At 50.4% G+C, this 18,424-nt stretch overlaps 1 protein-coding gene across 6 annotated transcripts in view; it reads right to left on the reverse strand.

The window, feature by feature from the left end:
- TMEM120B (transmembrane protein 120B) overlaps positions 1-17,747 on the reverse strand; it is a 65,683-nt gene extending 47,936 nt beyond the window's left edge. For 2 of the 6 annotated variants that reach the window (XM_033220335.1, XM_033220336.1), the window contains exon 1: positions 17,511-17,746. In XM_033220335.1, the coding sequence (XP_033076226.1) occupies positions 17,511-17,723 (213 nt within the window). In that variant the 5' untranslated portion in view covers positions 17,724-17,746. Of the gene's footprint in view, positions 1-17,510 lie in introns of all 6 variants that reach the window. The other 4 variants (XM_033220337.1, XM_033220338.1, XM_033220339.1 and 1 more) reach the window with 4 other exon arrangements.
- Positions 17,748-18,424: the final 677 nt, after the last annotated feature.

The raw sequence follows: 18,424 nt of genomic DNA on the forward strand, positions 1-18,424 counted from the left end.
TTGGCCTCCCAAAGTGCTGGGATTACAGGCATGAGCCACTGCGCCTAGTCTTTTTCTTTTTGACAGTGTCTCGCTCTGTCACCAGGCTGTAGTGCTGCGATCTCAGCTCACTGAAACCTCTGCCTCCTGGTTTTTAGTGATTCTCCTACCTCAGCCTTCCAAGTAGCTGAGGCTACAAGCATCCAGTACCATGCCCAGCTAATTTTTGTACTTTTTTTAAGTAGAGATGGGGTTTCACCATGTTGGCCAGGATGGTCTCAATCTCCTGACCTCATGATCCGCCCGCCTCGGCCCCCCAAAGTGCTGGGATTACAGGCGTGAGCCACCGTGCCTGGCCAGAATGTCCTTCCTTTTTAAGGCTAGCAGTCCACTGTATGGACGAGCCACACTGTATTTATCCACGCCTCCACTGATGGATGGAAGGTGGGTTGCCTCCATCATTTGGCTGTTGTGAATAATGCTGCTGTGAGCATGGGTGTACACATATCTTTCTAAGACCCTGCTTTCAATATTTCTTTTTTTTTTTTTTTTTGAGGCGGAGTCTCGCTCTGTCGCCCAGACTGGAGTGCAGTGGCCAGATCTCAGCTCACTGCAAGCTCCGCCTCCCGGGTTTACGCCATTCTCCTGCCTCAGCCTCCCGAGTAGCTGGGACTACAGGCACCGCCACCTCGCCGGCTAGTTTTTTTTTTGTATTTTTTAGTAGAGACGGGGTTTCACCGTGTTAGCCAGGATGGTCTCGATCTCCTGACCTCGTGATCCGCCCGTCTCGGCCTCCCAAAGTGCTGGGATTACAGGCTTGAACCACCACGCCCGGCCTCAATATTTCAAAAGATGGGATCTCTCTCTGTCGCCCAGGCTGCAGTGCAGTGGCACAATCATGGCTCACTGCAGCCTCAAACTCAAATGATCCTCCCACCTCAGCCTCCTGAGTAGCTGGAACTACAGGCATGTGCCACCAGGCTAGCTTTTTTTTTTTTCTTGTAGAGATGGTCTCACTATGTTGCCCAGGCTGATCTCCAACTCCTGGGCTGACACCACTATTCTCCCACTTCGGCCTCCCAAAGTGCTGGGATTACAGGCTTGAACCACCACGCCCGGCCTCAATATTTCAAAAGATGGGATCTCTCTCTGTCGCCCAGGCTGCAGTGCAGTGGCACAATCATGGCTCACTGCAGCCTCAAACTCAAATGATCCTCCCACCTCAGCCTCCTGAGTAGCTGGAACTACAGGCATGTGCCACCAGGCTAGCTTTTTTTTTTTTTCTTGTAGAGATGGTCTCACTATGTTGCCCAGGCTGATCTCCAACTCCTGGGCTGACACCACTATTCTCCCACTTCAGCCTCCCAAAGTGCTGGGATTACAGGTGTGAGCAACCACATCCCACCTGCTTTCAGTTGTTTCAGGTATATACCCCCGAAGTGGAATTGCTGGACCATATGGTAATTCTATGTTTAATTTTTTGAGGAACCGCCATACTGTTTTCTACGTGGCTGTCTTGATGCACCATGCACGGGGCACTTCTGCCAGGCAGAGGAGATACAATCCCAGTCTTCCCTTGGAGTCCCTGGCTACTCTTTGCACATCAGGGTGTCTCCAGCAGGCCCTCAGTTAGACCTGTGCTTTGAGGTGCTTTTTCTGGGAGCAGGGTTGTGCTTTAAGATGCTCTTTCTGGGAGCAGGGTGAGCCAACGGAGGCACTGCAAGCCTCCAAGCAACCTTGGCCCTGTGGCCTTGAATGGAACCAGCTGGCCAGATGAAGGCTGTTGTTTTTGCCAATCAGGCAGCCATTCCCCTTCTGGTTAATGTCCCCATAGTGTTTTTAGGGACCCATCCCTCTGCCACACTCAGTCCATGAAATGTGGCTAGAAGTGGGGTTAGGCCTGCCCACAGGCTCCAGGAGAGAGCACATGGCCCAGGCCTGGCCAATCAGAACATCGGCCTCCCGACCCAGCAGGTAATTCAGGGATGGGCATCTGGAATCGGCAAAACTCAGTGGAAGAGCTTTTGTAAGAACTGCTGAGAAAGAGAAACTCCTCCCCCCAGTTTTGAAGGTAGCAAGATGGGGACCCAGAGCTCATAGGGCTGTCTTGCCAGTCTCTGGAGGACCTAGCCTGAGAATGAACCCAGTTTGGGAAAACAGGGCAGAGAGGTAGATGAAAGCAGAGCCCTAGTGATTGCTTTTGAGCGCCTGGAACTGCTCACACCTGAAGGCAGCACGCTTCCGACTTCCTAATTACATAAGCAAACACATTCTGCGCTGTTTTGTTTTACTTTGCCAGTTGGGGCTGAGCATCCCCATTTCAGGAGTGAGTGTTGGCCGGGCACGGTGGCTCATGCCTGTAATCCCAGCACTTTGGGAAGCTGAGGTGGGTGGATCATCTGAGGTCAGGAGTTCGACACAAGCCTGGCCAACATGGTGAAACCCCGTCTCTACTAAAAATACAAAACTTAGCCAGGCATTGTGGCACTCGCCTGTAATCCCAGCTACTCAGGAGGCTGAGGCAGGAGAATCACTTGAACCCAGAAAGCAGAGGTTGCAGTGAGCTGAGATCATACCACTGTGCTCCAGCCTGGGTGACAGAGGGAGACTCTGTCTTAGAAAAAAAAAAAAAAGTGAATGTCAAAAACCAGATTAATATGGCAAAGAACAGAACTTTCCTTCTGGGCAAAGTTAACTACACTTAGTTAAGAAAAGAAGCTCTGAACCTTGGACTCATTGTTACCGATCTCTTAACCAGGGCACAGTCTTTTTTTTTTTTGAGACAAGGTCTCTCTCTGTCATGCAGGCTGGAAGGGCAGTGGTGCAATCACAGCTCACCACAGCCTCAACCTGCCCAACTCAAGTGATCCTCCTGCCTCAGCCTCCCGAGAAGCTGGGACCATGGGCACACACCACCACACCTGGCTCATTTTTTATTTTTTTGCAGGGACAGGGTCTCATTATGCTGTCCAGGCTGATCTCAAACTCCTGGGTTCAAGCAATCCTCTTGCCTTGGCCTCCCAAAGTACTGAGCCATGGCCCCTGGATGTCATCCTAAAGATGTGAAAAACCAGGGACTTGGAGGCTGCTTGAATGATTCATCAAGCCAGGAACTAAGCAGCACCCCCAAAAATGCATACCTCTGAACACCCACATTGGGTGTTTTTCTACCGAACTGAGAAACTAAAGCATTTTAAAATTATTTTTATCTATTTATTTTGAGACCGGGTTATGAAACTGACTAATTTTTGTATTTGTAGTAGAGATGGGTTTTGCCATGTTGCCCAGGCTCATCTACCTGCCTTGGCCTCCCAAAGTGCTGGGATTACAGGCACAAGTCACTGTGCCCAGCCTGAAGCTTTTTTTTTTTTTTTTTTTTTTGAGACGAAGTCTCAATCTGTTGCCCAGGCTGGAGTGCAATGGCACAACCTCAGTTCACTGCAACCTCCGTCTCCTGGGTTCAAGCAATTCTCCCTGCCTCAGCCTCCCGAGTAGCTGGGATTATAGGCACGTACCACCACGCCCAGCTAATTTTTGTCTTTTTTTAGTAGAGATGGAGTTTCACCATATTGGTCAGGTTGGTCTCAAACTCCTGACCTCAGGTGATCCACCTACCTCGGCCTTCCCAAGTGGTGGGATTATAGGCATGAATGAGCCACTGCACCTGGCCTGAAGCATCATTTTTAACAACTTCATTGATATATAATTTACATGCCATACAATTCACCCATTGTAAGAATATAATTCAGTGATTTTTATACGTTTACCAGGTTGTACAACCATCACCACATCTTGTGTTAGAACCTTCTATGACCCAGTGAGATCCCTGGTATCTCTTCACAGTCACTCTCCATCTCCCCTTCTTCCTAACCCACAGCAACCTTTAACCGGCTTGCTGTCTCTAGAGGCTTTTCTGTTGTTTTTTTGGTTTTGTTTTTGAGACAGTCTTGCTGTTGCCCAGGCTGGAGTGCAGTGGCGTGATCTCTGCTCACTGCAACCTCCGCCTCTCAGGTTCAAGCCGTTCTCCTGCCTCAGCCTCCCGAGTAGCTGGAACTACAGGTGCGCATCAACACGCCCAGCTAATTCTTGTATTTATAGTAGAGACGCGGTTTCACCATGTTGGCCAGGCTAGTCTCGAACTCCTGACCTCAGGTGATCTGCCCTCCTTGGCCTCCCTGAGTGTTGGGATTACAGGCGTGAGCCACCATGCCTGGCTATGTCTCTATAGTTCTGTCTTTTCTGCATATTTCATATAAATGGAATCATACAGCATGGGGTTTTTGCATCTGGCCTCACCTAGCATCATGTTTTTGTAGCATGGATCTGTTTTGTTTTGTTTCCTTTTATTGCTAGTCAGCAATAAAAATGTGGCCCAGATAAACCAGTTGTTTGGGTTGTTTTGACTTTTTGGCTACTGCATTGTGAATGCTGCTGCTATGAAGATCCAATGTCATATAAGTCTGTGTGGACCTGTCTTTTCATTTCTCTTGGGTTGATAGCTAGGAATGGAATTGCTGGGTCATATGGTAAATTTCTGTCTAACTTTTAAAGAAGATGCCAAACTGCTATTTTTCTTTCTAACCTTGGCAGCAGTAGATTCGAACACGGGAGACACTCATGCCAAAATGGGAGGCAGCTCTCTGCAGACAGTGCAGGGACCATCAGCATTTTTTTTTTTTTTTTGAGACTGAGTCTCGCTCTGTCCCCCAGGCTAAAGTGCAGTGGCGCAATCTCGGCTCACTGCAAGCTCTGCCTCCTGAGTTCACGCCATTCTCCTGCCTCAGCCTCCGGAGTAGCTAGGACTACAGGCACCCACCACCTCGTCCGGCTAGTTTTTTGTATTTTTTTTAGTAGAGATGGGTTTTCACCGTGTTAGCCAGGATAGTCTCGATCTCCTGACCTCGTGATCCACCCGTCTCGGCCTCCCAAAGTGCTGGGATTACAGGCTTGAGCCACCGCACCCGGCCTTTTTCTGTATTTTTAGTAGAGATGGGGTTTCACCGTGTTAGCCAGGATGGTCTCGATCTCCTGACCTCGTGATCCGCCCGTCTCGGCCTCCCAAAGTGCTGGGATTACAGGCGTGAGCCACCGTGCCCGGCCAGGGACCACCAGCACATTAAACATGATTGCCTCCCACCATCAAGTCCCTGGCTCTAAAAATTTGACTCAAAAGTGCTGGGGGCACAGACAGGCAGCTGTGGAAGAAGAAAATCCATTCTGCAGCACAAGGCAAACCCCAACTCCTCAGCTGCCTTGTTCAAGGCCAATCCAAACAAATAAAGCACACTTCATGGAATACCCAAATCCGGACAAAGGGGAAAAAGGGTAATTATAAGGAAAACATTGGCAGTAAGGAATCAAATACCAAGACACTTATTTTTCCGAGAGAAAAATACAATCATAGTACACTACTTGATTCTGCTGTAAGTGATATTTGCATAGTCCTAACCACGTAAATAACTGACATGGAGCCTACAGAGCTGTTTCTCTTTATAAAACTTTTAGTATGTTGGCTGGGTGCGGTGGCTCACGCCTGTAATTCCAGCACTTTAGGAGGCCGAGGCGGATGGATCACGAGGTCAGGAGTTCAAGACCAGCCTGGCCAACCTAGTGAAACTCTGTCTCTACTAAAAATATAAAAAATTAGCTGGGCCTGGTGGTGGGTGCCTGTAATCCCTGCTACTCTGGAGGCTGAAGCAGCAAAATCGCTTGAACCTGGGAGGCGGAGGTTGCAGTGAGTGGAGATTGCACCACTGCACTCCAGCCTGGTGACAGTGCAAGACTCCATCCCAAAAAAAAAAAAAAAGGATCACTTGAGGTCAGCCTGGACAACACAGCAAGATCCCGTATCTCAAAAAAAAAAATTTTTTTTTAATTATAGCTGGCATGGTGGTATGTGCCTATAGTTACAGTTACTTATGAGACTGAGACAGGAGGATCACTTGAGCCAGGAGGTGAAGGCTGCTGTGAGTCATGATCACACCCCTGCACTCTAGTCCGAGTGTCAGAGTGAGACCTTGTCTCAAAAGAAAAAGAAAAAAGAAAAGAAAGAAGGAATAGTGCACACAGAATTGAATGGCCTCATGGATCCCTCCTACATGGTATTCCCTTGCCAAAAAATACTGCAGTGTGCATCCTCTGCCCTTGCCAAAGAGGTGGACTGTGGCAATTTCCTCAACCCGCTCCCACCCCAGATCAGTCCTGGCTTGCTCTATGCCCTGGGAGGCTGATCCCTAGGAACTGCCCTCCAGTTGGGTTTGGTCAGTGGAAGTCACCAGAAGACTGGAGGGCGGGAGGAGAGAGAGGCGAGGGTATCTGTTCCTCCTGCCTCCTCCCAGTTCTACTGCCCCCCTTCATCCACTACAGCTCCTGACTGGCAGCTCCTGCCCCCCCAGCACAAGCTTGTGCCAAGCTCTGGTGACTCCTCACCTTTTAGGATCAGGACTAGTAACAGCTCCCTGCTGTGGCCAGCTCCCATCATTAAACTGCCCATACCAGAGCCTGGGCAACACAGCAAGACCCTATCTCCACAAAAGATTAAAACATTAGCTGAGCACAGTGGCACCTGCCCGTAGTCCCAGCTACTCAGGAGGCTGAGGTGGGAAGATAGCTTGAGCCTAGGAGTTCAAGGCTGCAGTGAGCTATAATACTGCCACTGCACTTCAGCCTGAGTGATGGAGTTAGACCCCCTCTCTGTCTTAAAAAAAAAAAAAAAGTAAATTTAAAAAGCTGCCCACACCTTTGTAAACAGCCCCTTATTTTCAGCGAGACCTTCTTGAGACAGCCTTGACTTCTTGCTTAGGCCCTGTCTGAATTTCCATGATAGCACCAACTATGGTCTTTATCACTCCTTTGCAAGTCTTTATACTTGGACTACATACAAGGTATCATTAAGTGATATACCGTGTTGTTTTGAAAGTTTTTGCCTTTATTACAAGTGTCACATTGTATATACCCCTCTGCAACTTTCAGATGGATGTTAACACAGGTAGTTCAGTTTATTCATTCTCCTGCTTCACCTCTCTCTGGGTGCTCGGTGTAATGATCCATTCCCACGGACATTCAGGTTGCCAGTTTTTAGTTGTGTTACAAGAACTACTGTACATGGCTGCTATGTGAATTTTTAACTGTGTGAATATGTATTACTTATAAAAATGTAGAATGGAGGCTGGGTGCAGTGGCTTACGCCTCTAATCCCAGCACTATGGGAGGTCGACGTGGACAGATCACAAGGTCAGGAGTTGGACACCAGCCTGACCAACATGGTGAAACCCCATCTCTACTACAAAGAAAAAAATTAGCCTAGTGTGGTAGCACACGCCTGTAATCCCAGCTACTCAGGAGGCTGAGGCAGGAGAATTGCTTGAATCCGGGAGGCAGAGGTTGCAGAACCGAGATCGTGCCACTGCACTCCAGCCTGGGCAACAGAGTGAGACTCCCATCTCAAAAAAAAAAAAATTTAAAAAATTTTTTAAAAAAAGGCCAGGTGTGGTGGCTCACACCTGTAATCCTAGCACTTTGGGAGGCCGAGGCAGGCAGATCACGACGTAAAGAGATCAAGACCATTCTGGCCAACATGGTGAAACCCCGTCTCTACTAAAAATATAAAAATTAGCTGGGCATGGTGGTGTGCGCCTGTAGTCCCAGCTACTCAGGAGGCTGAGGCAGGAAAATCACTTGAACCCGGGAGGCAGAGGTTGCAATGAGCCGAGACTGAGCCACTGCACTCCAGCCTGGGCGACAGAGCAAGACTGTCTCAAAAAAAAAAAAAAGTAGAATGGATTCCATTCAAAAAAAAAAAAGGAGGGCCAGGGCTGGGCGCAGGGACTCACACCTGTAATCCCAGCACTTTGGGAGGCTGAGGCGGGCAGATCACGAGGTCAGGAGTTCAAGACCAGCCTGGCCAACATGGTGAAACCCCGTGTACTAAAATTACAAAAATTAGCTGGGTATAGTGGCGCCTGCCTGTAATCCCAGCTACTCAGGAGGCTGGGGCAGAAGAATTGCTTGAAACCGGAAGGCGGAAGTTGCAGTGAGCCAAGATGGCACCACTGCACTCCAGCCTGGGCAATAAGAGTGAAACTCTTGGTTGAAAGAAAAAAAAAAAGGAGGTCTGGGCACTCATACCTATAGTCTCAGCACTTTGGGAGGCTGAGATGGGAGGAATGTTTGAGGCCAGAAGTTCAAGACCAGCCTGGGAAACATGACAAAACCCCACCTCTATAAAAATTACAAAAATTAGATAAGTGTAGCAGTGTGTGCCTGTAGTCCCAGCTACTCAGGAGGCTGAAGAGGGAGAATCGCTTGAACCCAGTAAGTTGAAGCTGTAGTGATCCATGATCGGACCACTGCATTCCAGTCTGGGCAACAAAGTGAGACCCCCTCTTATAAAACAACAATGGGCCGGGCGCGGTGGCTCACGCCTGTAATCCCAGCACTTTGGGAGGCCGAGGCAGGCGGATCACAAGGTCAGGAGATCGAGACCACGGTGAAACCCCATCTCTACTAAAAATACAAAAAAAAAAGTTAGCCGGGCGCCGTGGCGGGCACCTGTAGTCCCAGCTACTCGGGAGGCTGAGGCAGGAGAATGGTAGGAACCCGGGAGGCGGAGCTTGCAGTGAGCCGAGATAGCGCCACTGCACTCCAGCCTGGTGGACAGAGCCAGACTCAGTCTCAAAATAAATAAATAAATAAATAAATAAATAAATAAATAAAATAAAATAAAATAAAATAAAATAAAACAAAACAACAACGAAAGCCCAGGCGCGGTGGCTTAAGCCTGTAATCTCAGCACTTTGGGAGGCCGAGACAGGTGGATCACGAGGTCAGGAGATTGAGACCATCCTGGCTAACCCGGTGAAACCCCGTCTCTGCTAAAAAAAAAAATACAAAAAACTAGCCAGGTGTGGTGGCGGGCGCCTGTAGTCCCAGCTACTCGGGAGGCTGAGGCAGGTGAATGGTGTAAACCTGGGAGGCGGAGCTTGCAGTGAGCTGAGATCCGGCCACTGCACTCCAGCCTGGGCGACAGAGCGAGACTCCGTCTCAAAAACAACAACAACAACAACAACAAAAAGAAGTGCTGACACGAGCTCTGTGAGCTGGCATGCCCAGAGTGTCTTCTCTACTTGTCTAATTACCATCCTCCGCATGTAGAAGACACAAGCAAATTTCCTTTGGAAGATTCAGGATCTCTGCCACCTCTGCTGTCCTCTGAGGCCCAAGCTCTGCCCCAGTGGGAAGATGAGGTTAATGACTCTTGTTCCCAGCACAGATGTGAAACATCTGGAGACACCTCCTTAACACACCTTGGCTGTCAGAAGATCCGGGACTGGGGAGTCAACATTTGTTGCAGTAATTGCCAGAGGAATCTCATGGTATTTACAGACAGGGTTCTGGCCCAGGAGCATCAGAAGTCGCTGGGCAGTCCAGTGGATTGCAACAGGGCCATACCGCCACTTAAGTGCGGTGCCTTGGAGCTGTGCCTCTTGCTGGTGGTAAACTTTCAAGAGATTACTTTTTTTTTTTTTTTGAGATGGGGTCTTACTCTGTCGTCCAGTCTGGAGTGCAGTGATGCAATCACGGCTGCTCACCACTGCCTTCACCTCCCCGGGCTCAGGCGATCCTCCTCTCTCAACCTCCCAAGTAGCTGAAACTACAGGCCTGTGCCACCATGCCTGGCTAGTTTCTGTATTTTTTGTAGAGACAGGGGTTTTGCCATGTTACCTAGGCTGGTCTCAAACTTCTGAGCTCAAATGACCTGCCTATCTTGGCCTCTCAAGGTGCTAGGATTACAGGCAAGAGCCACTGTGCCCAGACAAGAGATTACTTTTATATAGCTCTAAGAAATCAACTTCAAATAGACTTTCAGACACTGCCTATACTTAACCAGGACTCATCACCATAGAAACACCACCAAGGATGACTTCACCTAACGTGTAAGAGTCCTACGCCGGGACAGATTGAGTCATGTGTCAGAATCCATGAACGGTATGTTATGGAAGCGGTAAGTGGGGGTCCATGTGTGGGAGGCAGTGGGGGTCTGTGCGTAGGAGGCAGGCATTTGGGTGGCAAGAAAACACAACGGTTAAGTGATTTGATGCTGCCATCAGGTTGCCTGAGTTCAGATCCAGAGCCTGCCACTTATTAGCTGAGTTATGTAATCCCTCTGAGGCTCGGTTTCGTCAGCTGTGAAAGAGCTGGGAGATGAGGTGCATGCAGCAAGCTAGGCACTGTCACAAAGATACGACATCATCAAGAATGTGGTATAAGACGGGTACGGTGGCTCACGCCTGTAATCCCAGCACTTTAGGAGGCCAAGGTGGGCAGATCACCTGTGGTCAGGAGTTCGAGACCAGCCTGGCCAACATGGTGAAACCGTCTCTACTAAAAATACAAAAATTAGCCAGGTGTGGTGGCCTGTGCCTATAGTCCCAGCTACAGCTACTCAGGAGGCTGAGGCAGGAGAATCACTTGAACCCAGGAGGCAGAGGTTGCAGTGGGCCGAGACGGAGTCATTGCACTCTAGCCTGGGCAACAACAGCAAAACTCCATCTCAATAAAAAAAGAATGCAGTGTAGCCTAACATGCAACTGGGGACCACCCCCTTAAACTACCCCCATTAGCAGTTTAAGCAGTATCCAACAGATGTCACTGTTCACATTGAAAAAAACATTTTTTTTTGAGACATGGTCTCACTCTGTCACCCAGGCTGGAGAGCAGTGGCATGATTTCAGCTCACTGCAACCTCCACTTCCTGAACTTAGGTAATCCTCCTGCTTCAGCTTCCCAAGTAGGTGGGACCATGGGTGTACACCACCATGCCTAGCTAATTTTTGTGTCTTTTTGTAGAGTCAGGGTGTTACCACATTGCCCAGGCTGGTCTCAAACTCCTGGGCTTAAGCGATCTATCTGCCTCAGCCTCCCAAAGTGCTGAGATTACAGGCGTAAGCCACTACACCCAGCCAACAATTTCTATTACCCCCCAAAAGATGCCTGTCCAGCATCCCTCTTTTTTTTTTTTTTTTTTAACTACCAGCATTTTGATTTTCCTTCATGGGACCATCCCTCCCCAACTCATTTCATGTAGTATAGTGGCACTGATCCCACTTTTAGGCTTCAGGAACAGATATGTGACCGTGACCTGGCCAATCAGTGCCATAGTGACCGGTTAAGTAAGGCACAGTCACATGACCCAAGCTGGGCAAATGGGAGTCAGCCCTGGCGCGCTTGCTGAATCTAAGGGAGAAAGGATGCTCTGTTTCTGCCAGAGCTGCTAAGCTGATAGATGTCAGCTGAGGGCCACCTGGCCATCTTTGCCACAACATGGGAGGGACTGCCTGAGAATAACGCTGACACAGAGGAGACAGAGACATCCACACACAGGCATCACCTGAGCTCCCGGATCCAGCCTTGCCTGATGCCATTTGTCACTAGCTTGACTCAATAAACCCCCTTTTGGCTTAAAACCAGTCAGACTGGGTTTTTTTCATTTGCAACTAAGAGTCCTGAAAATGCACTGTGTGAAAGGACTATGTAAATGAGAAGGGACCGAGCGAGTTCAAAACTTTTCTTCTGGAGCTAAGAGTCTCGGGATGCTTTTGGAGCCCACTGTATTGGGAACTCAAAAAGTATGTGAGTTATAGAGCAGGCGTGGCTTCAAATTCTGGCTCCATGACTTTCCAGTTACTTAGTATCTCTTAGCTTCAATCTCCTCATCTAAAAAAACAGGTTTGTCATTCATTCATTCACTCATTCATTCATTTATTTTTGAGACAGGATCTCACTCTGTCACCCAGGCTAGAATGCCCTGGCACGATCTCGGCTCACTACAACCTCCGCCTCCTGGGTTCAAGTGATTCTCCAGCCTCAGCCTCCAGAGTAGCTGGGATTACAGGAGCAAGCCACCAATGTCCAGCTAAGTTTTTTTTTTTTTTTGTAGTGATGGGGTTCCACCATGTTGCCCAGGCTGGTCTTGAACACCTAAGCTCAAAGTGATCTGCCCACCTTAGCCTCCCAAAGTGCTGGGATTACAGGCGTGAGCCACTGCACCAGGCCTTGGGTTGACATTTAGATTAAATGGGATAATCTATGTTTCACAGTTAGTTATTATTGTTATTGTTGTTGTTATGATTATTATTATTGTCAGCCTTTGTTTTTAGATAAACTCAAGCTGAGAGAGGTGGCTCACCAAATTCAGATACTAGACAATGGCAAAGCTAGGACCTGAACTCAAGAATACTGATTCCCTGTGCAGTGTTTTTTTCCACACAATCTGCTACTAAAGATGCCCGGCTGGACATGGTGGCTCACGCTTGTAATCCCAGCACTTTGGGAGGCTGAGGCAGGCGGATCACGAGGTCAGGAGTTCGAGACCAGCCTGGCCAACACAGTGAAACCCTGTCTCTACTAAAAATACAAAAATTAGCTGGGCATGGTGGCACGCACCTATAATCCCAGCTACTCAGGAGGCTGAGGCAGGAGAATCGCTTGAACCTGGAAGACGGAGGTTGTGGTTGTTGCCACTGCACTCCAGCCTGGGCAACAGAGTGAGACTCCGTAAAAAAAAGAAAAAGACTTCCCACAAGCCAAGCCAAGATAGAAGAGAAACAAAAGCTAACAGGACTACTCAGGGCACACAGATCAGCCTTAGGCAGTAGTTAAGAGCACAGACACGGCCGGGCGCGGTGGCTCAAGCCTGTAATCCCAGCACTTTGGGAGGCCGAGACGGGCGGATCACGAGGTCAGGAGATCGAGACCATCCTGGCTAACACGGTGAAACCCCGTCTCTACTAAAAAAAAAAACCTAGCCGGGCGAGGTGGCGGGCGCCTGTAGTCCCAGCTACTCGGGAGGCTGAGGCAGGAGAATGGCGTGAACCCGGGAGGCGGAGCTTGCAGTGAGCTGAGATTGTGCTACTGCACTCCAGCCTGGGTGACAGAGTGAGACTCTGTCTCTAAAAAAAAAAAAAAAAAAAAAAAAAGAGCACAGACACTGGTGTTCAACAGCCTGGGTTCGAACCCTGGCTCCAGCGCTGACAGGCCATGGGACCTTGGATAAGTGACTTCATCACTGTAAAATGGAGAGTCTAGGATCTATTTCATAGGCTTATTAATGAAATAATGCTGATCTTCTTGCTTCGAGCCTGTCTCCCTGATGCCTGTTCTATACACAGCAGCCAGACGGACATACATGTCATTAGCAGTAAAAGTTAAAATCTTTACAATGGCCTTCAAGGCCCTTGCATCACTGTGAGGTCAGACTTAGGGAAAAGCTGCTTTGGGCCCCCTTCTTCCTTGGCCGGGAGGAACAAGATCAGCTTTCCAGTGATGCAAGGCAGGAAATGCTCATTAAATTACTTGCCCTTGTGTCTGTAAGTGACCTTCTGCGGTCACACCACAAGCCAGGAGACCAGGAGCACACTGGTCTCAGACTAGCACTCAACTCACCTGCATGCCTGAAACCCCAACCACCCAAAAACTAAGTCCTCATGGACACTCAACTGTGCCCCAGGGTTCAGGAAGGCCCTGACACATGCAAATCATCATCCAAAGAAAGCTGATCCTTTCCTCTACAGTCCCAGAGATTACGTTGGGTTTTCTTGGGGTGGAGAGGAGGGAAATTCCAAAGACCTTTCAAATCCTCTGGGGTCTGATAATTAGGTTTGCTCTTTTTTTCCTTCATTTAAAAAAGGGAAGCCAGGTGTGGTGGCTCACGCCTGTAATCCCAACACTTTGAGAGGCTAAGGAGGGTGGATCACAAGGTCAGGAGTTCAAGACCAACCTAGCCAAGATGGTGAAACCCCGTCTCTGCTAAAAATATAAAAATTAGCTGGGCATGGTGGCGGGTGCCTGTAATCCCAGCTACTCAGGAGGCAGGAGAATAGCTTGAACCCGGGAGGCAGAGGTTGCAGTGAGCCAAGATCGTGCCACTGCACTCTAGCCTGGACGACAGAGCAAGACTCCATCTCAAAAAAAAAAAAAAGAGAAAAAGAGGTAAGACATAGAGATATTACACATCGTTACACATCACCCCAGAATCAATGAGATACAAACATGAAACCCTCAACCCAGATTCTAAGGAAGACATAGGAAAATTAAAATAGACCAGGATTTTATGGTAGAAAAAAAATCCTTTCTATTGTTAAATGTTCTAGTTCAGTGTGCCCACCTACCTACCTGCTGTTACCTGCTTGTTCCCCAACAAATCTTTCTCTCTCTTTTTTTTTGAGAGAGGGTCTAACTCTGTCACCCAGGCTACAGTACAGTGGTACAATCATGGCTCACTGCAGCCTTGACATCTGGGGCTCAAACAGCCCTCCTACTTCAGCCTCCCTAGTAGCTGGGACCACAAGCATGCATGTTTGTAGAGAGAGGGGCTTCCCTATATTTCCCAGGCTGGTCTCAAACTGCTGGGCAATCCTGCTGGGAATGGTCCTCCCAACTTGTCCTCCCAAAGTGCTGGGATTACAGGTATGAGCCAATGCACCGAGCTCCCAACAAATATCTCATATCCAAAACTGCCCAGCACATACACAGTGGTCATCCTACTTACCATATACAGACTTTCAGAGCCTTGCACCTTGAGAGTTCACAGCTCTCACATTTAACATGAAGGGGAGAGCGAGAAGGCAGAGAGAGGTCTCCCAAAATTCAGAGAACTAAATTCTAGCCCCAACTTTACCACTAAGTAGCTGTGTGGCCCCCGTCCAGCCAATCAGCAAGCCCAAGCTTCAGTTTCCTCATCTGTGAATTGAAGATGTAGACGGCAGTTTCTGCTCCAGTCTATGATCTTGACACCAGGAGCCATCCCTAACTGATCCCTGACCCAGCCACTGACCACCAAAGCCTGCAGCCAGCAGGGTCGCTCTTCCCCTAAGCAGGATGCAGTCCCTTCCAGTTCCCCCATCATGAACCCAGCAGGAGGCATCAGTTTCCACTCACTCAGACCTTCTTCTACAACCCTTGCTGTGCAACAGGGGACAAAATCCAGAACTGATTCCCAATCCCTTTGCCCCTAACACACCTGAGCATCCGAGAACCAAGTAAGACAGAGTCAAACAACTCCTTTGCAACCTCTGCCTGCCAAGACTTGCTATCTAATTGCTGTTAATTGCATAGCTCTGAAGTGTTGTTGCTGTTGTTTTCTGGGGTTTTTTTTTGTTTTTGTTTTTGTTTTTTTGAGACAGCGTCTTGCTCTGTCGCCCAGGCTGGAGTGTGGAGGGTAGTGGCGCAGTCTTATCTCACTGCAACCTCCCCCTCCCAGGTTCAAGCAATTATCCTGCCTCAGCCACTTTAGTATCTGGGATTATAGACACATGCCACCACACCCAGCTAATTTTGTATTTTTAGTAGAGACGGGCTCTCACTATGTTGGCCAGGCTGGTCTCAAACTCCTAACCTTGTGATCCGCCTGCCTCGGCCTCCCAAAGTGCTGGAATTACAGGAGTGAGCCACCGTGCCGGGCCTCACTCTGAAGTGTTAAGACTCTTCCCCTCTCCTCCTCCTTGTCTAAGGCAAGGCAAGGAACAGGAATTATGAACAACACAAGCGTCACACAGCAAACCTCTTCTCTTCTCCCATTCCCAACCCTAACACCCACTCGGTGGTTCCACAGCCGACCATGACCTCAGAGCCCAGTAGGACAAAGCATTAACAAGCGGATAAGGACCAGGCATGGTGGTTCACAACTGTAATCCCGGCACTTTGGGAGGCTGAGGCGGGCAGATCACAAGGTCAAGAGATCGAGACCATCCTGGCCAACACGGTGAAACCCCATCTCTACTAAAAATACAAAAATTAGCTGGGCGTGGTGGCAGGCACCTATAATCCCAGCTACTTGGGAGACTGAGACAGGAGAATCGCTTGAACCCGGGAGGCGGAGGTTGCAGTGAGCTGTGATCGTGCCACTGCACTCAAGTCTGGCAACAGAGCAAGACTGTCTCAAAAAAAAAAAAAGAAGAAGTGGCTGAGGGCCAGGCACGGTGGCTCATGCCTGTAATCCCAGCACTCTGGGAGGCTGAGGTAGGTGAATCACCTGAGGTCAGGAGCCTGGCCAACATGGTGAAACCCCATCTCTACTAAAATACAAAAAAATTAGCCAGGCATGGTGGTGCGTGCCTGTAATCCCAGCTACTCAGGAGGCTGAGGCGGAGAATGGCTTGAAACTGGGAGGCGGAGGCTGCAGTGAGCCCAGATCACACCACTGCACTCCAGTTTGGGCGACAGTGAGACTCCCTCTCAAAAACAAAACAAAACAAGAAGTGGCTGAGTCTTCTCCATGGAAGTGGAGCCAAAACGGTCCCCTGAGAACTGGATGGGACCCAGGCCCTAGAGAAGGCATCAACTTACACATGCTGGACAGGCCGAGATGAGTCTAGGTCCCTTCCCCTCTGTTCATGACTGAAAGGGCACCCCCGTTCCTGCCCCAGCTCTACAGCAACCCTGGGTCTATTGATCAGAATCTACAGCCACGTGTCTAGAAAGACCCATCAGAAACACCCCTGGCAGCCTCCTCTCCTCTCTGCACACTGTAGGAGACCAACTGAACCGCAGACAAGAGCTACATGGACGGGGCAATATCACTGCTCCAAATGAGAGGACTGGGGTGAAGGTGTGTAATGTAATTTCAGGCAAAGCCAACCCCCAAAAAAACAATCCCATGACTGGAGAAGGAACAGCCCTGTCTTCAAAAATAGTCACCGAGTCCCTCTTGGTCAACCCCAAGGTTTCCTGAGGCGTCTCTAGTCAACACGGTAGGTAGCTGGGGCCTCTCTGAACCTCTTGGCAGGAACGACTGCTGCCAGGACCGCTCCCCACCCCAGCAGCAATGCCATTCTCTCAGGGGACCCCTCCTTACACTCGCCTTCGACTCCACCCCATGTAAGGCTCCGCGCCAGAAGGATAGGGCTGGGAGTTTCCCCTATCACTGGGTGAGGCGACCCAGCTGTCCAAACTGACAGATGCTCTCCACGCCAAACTCAGCCTGCAGCAGCGTCAGAGCCCCCAGAGACAGGAAATATGGGTCCCTAATCCCCAATCACAGCCTAGAGGTTCAAGGTGAACAGTTCGTAAGCACCCCTCCCAGAACAGAGCGGCAGGACAATGCTGCCCCGCCAGAGTACGGGGTGGGAACTGAGCTACCAAAAGCAGATGGGAGGGGGCGGGGTGAGATTTGGGGAGACCCTAACGAGGTGGGGGCTGGGCTGTTCTCTTTGAACCACCCCCACAGATAAACACGCCTGGAACTTGCCTCAGAGGCCACAGACCAACTTTCTGCAGCGGAGTGGGTGCGTGGAGCACAGAGGCAGTGGGAGGGCGGCGGAAGGGGGGGCTGCGACCCGGCGCCCCACGTGGACGAAGAGCTGAAGCGCCGGGTGATGGGAAGGGGCTGGTCCACGCCGCCCGTCTGCCCCCAGGGCCTCGCCGGGGCACTCCCTAGGCCCTGACTGTCCCCACCGCCCGGGCCGGGGGCTCAGGAAGGGGAAGGAGCTGCACCGCGGGCAGCAGAGTTGCGGGACCAGGTGGCCTGGCCCTACCTGCAGTTCTTGAAATTCTCCCTCCAGCTCGTGCCATTCGCGCTCGCAACGCTCGAGCTGCCCGGACATGATGGTGCAAGGCGGCGGCGGCGGCTGCTCCCGCAGCGCTGCCCGGCTGGCCCCCCAGCGCCCCACGCCCGCGCGCTCGCCGGCCGCCCTCGGAGGCACCAGCTGTTCCTGCGCAGCCGGAGCCACGCGCGCAACAAACGTCATGGCCCGCCCCGGCGCCCGCGCCCCACGCCCCGCCCCGGGAGGCGGGGCGGCGCATGCGCATCCCCCGCCCCACCCCGCCCCGCGTGCTGTGTTCCGGACCCCAACTGTGCAGGCTTGTTGCGGGGTCTGTTGTGGCGCCCGTGCCAGTGCCTCTGCGCCTCCAGAATTTCTCTCTTCCAGGAAGAGTTGGGGGACTTGTCTGCAGGTTGCATTTGCCGAGCTTATTTGAGTTAGATGGTGTGTTTTGGGGGTGTCTAGAGTTTGGGGAAAGAAAGGAGATTTGGGGGAGGTGAAATGAAAGCTGACCCGCCCCTGGTCATTGCGTGACCTGAGCCCAGGCCAGCGCCCCGGAATGCTGGAGCTGACGTCGACCATCCAGCAAGGTCTGGGGCCAGGCGGCGCAGCAGAGAGGGCGCGGTCATCTCTCGTTGTCATTATTATGTGCTGCAGCTAATACATCCTGGATTCCTGCCCTCTAACGCTCTAGGTGACATCTTAACAGCTGTTTCTGTCGCTCAAGAGACACAACCGCCTCCAAGCTGATTAAATCCAGTTCTGTCCCCTCCTCTGCCAAGTCCTGCAAGAACTGCCCCTGCCTAGCTTTCCAGTCCCTTCTATCTCACCGCCCTGGACCCGTACCCTCCAGTCATTGCTTTTTCTCTTCCTGACCTTGCATAGAACTTTCTTCCCTCTAAATCTTC

This window comes from Trachypithecus francoisi, unplaced genomic scaffold (assembly GCF_009764315.1).
Source record: "Trachypithecus francoisi isolate TF-2019V2 unplaced genomic scaffold, Tfra_2.0 Lachesis_group11, whole genome shotgun sequence".
NCBI lineage: Eukaryota > Metazoa > Chordata > Mammalia > Primates > Cercopithecidae > Trachypithecus > Trachypithecus francoisi.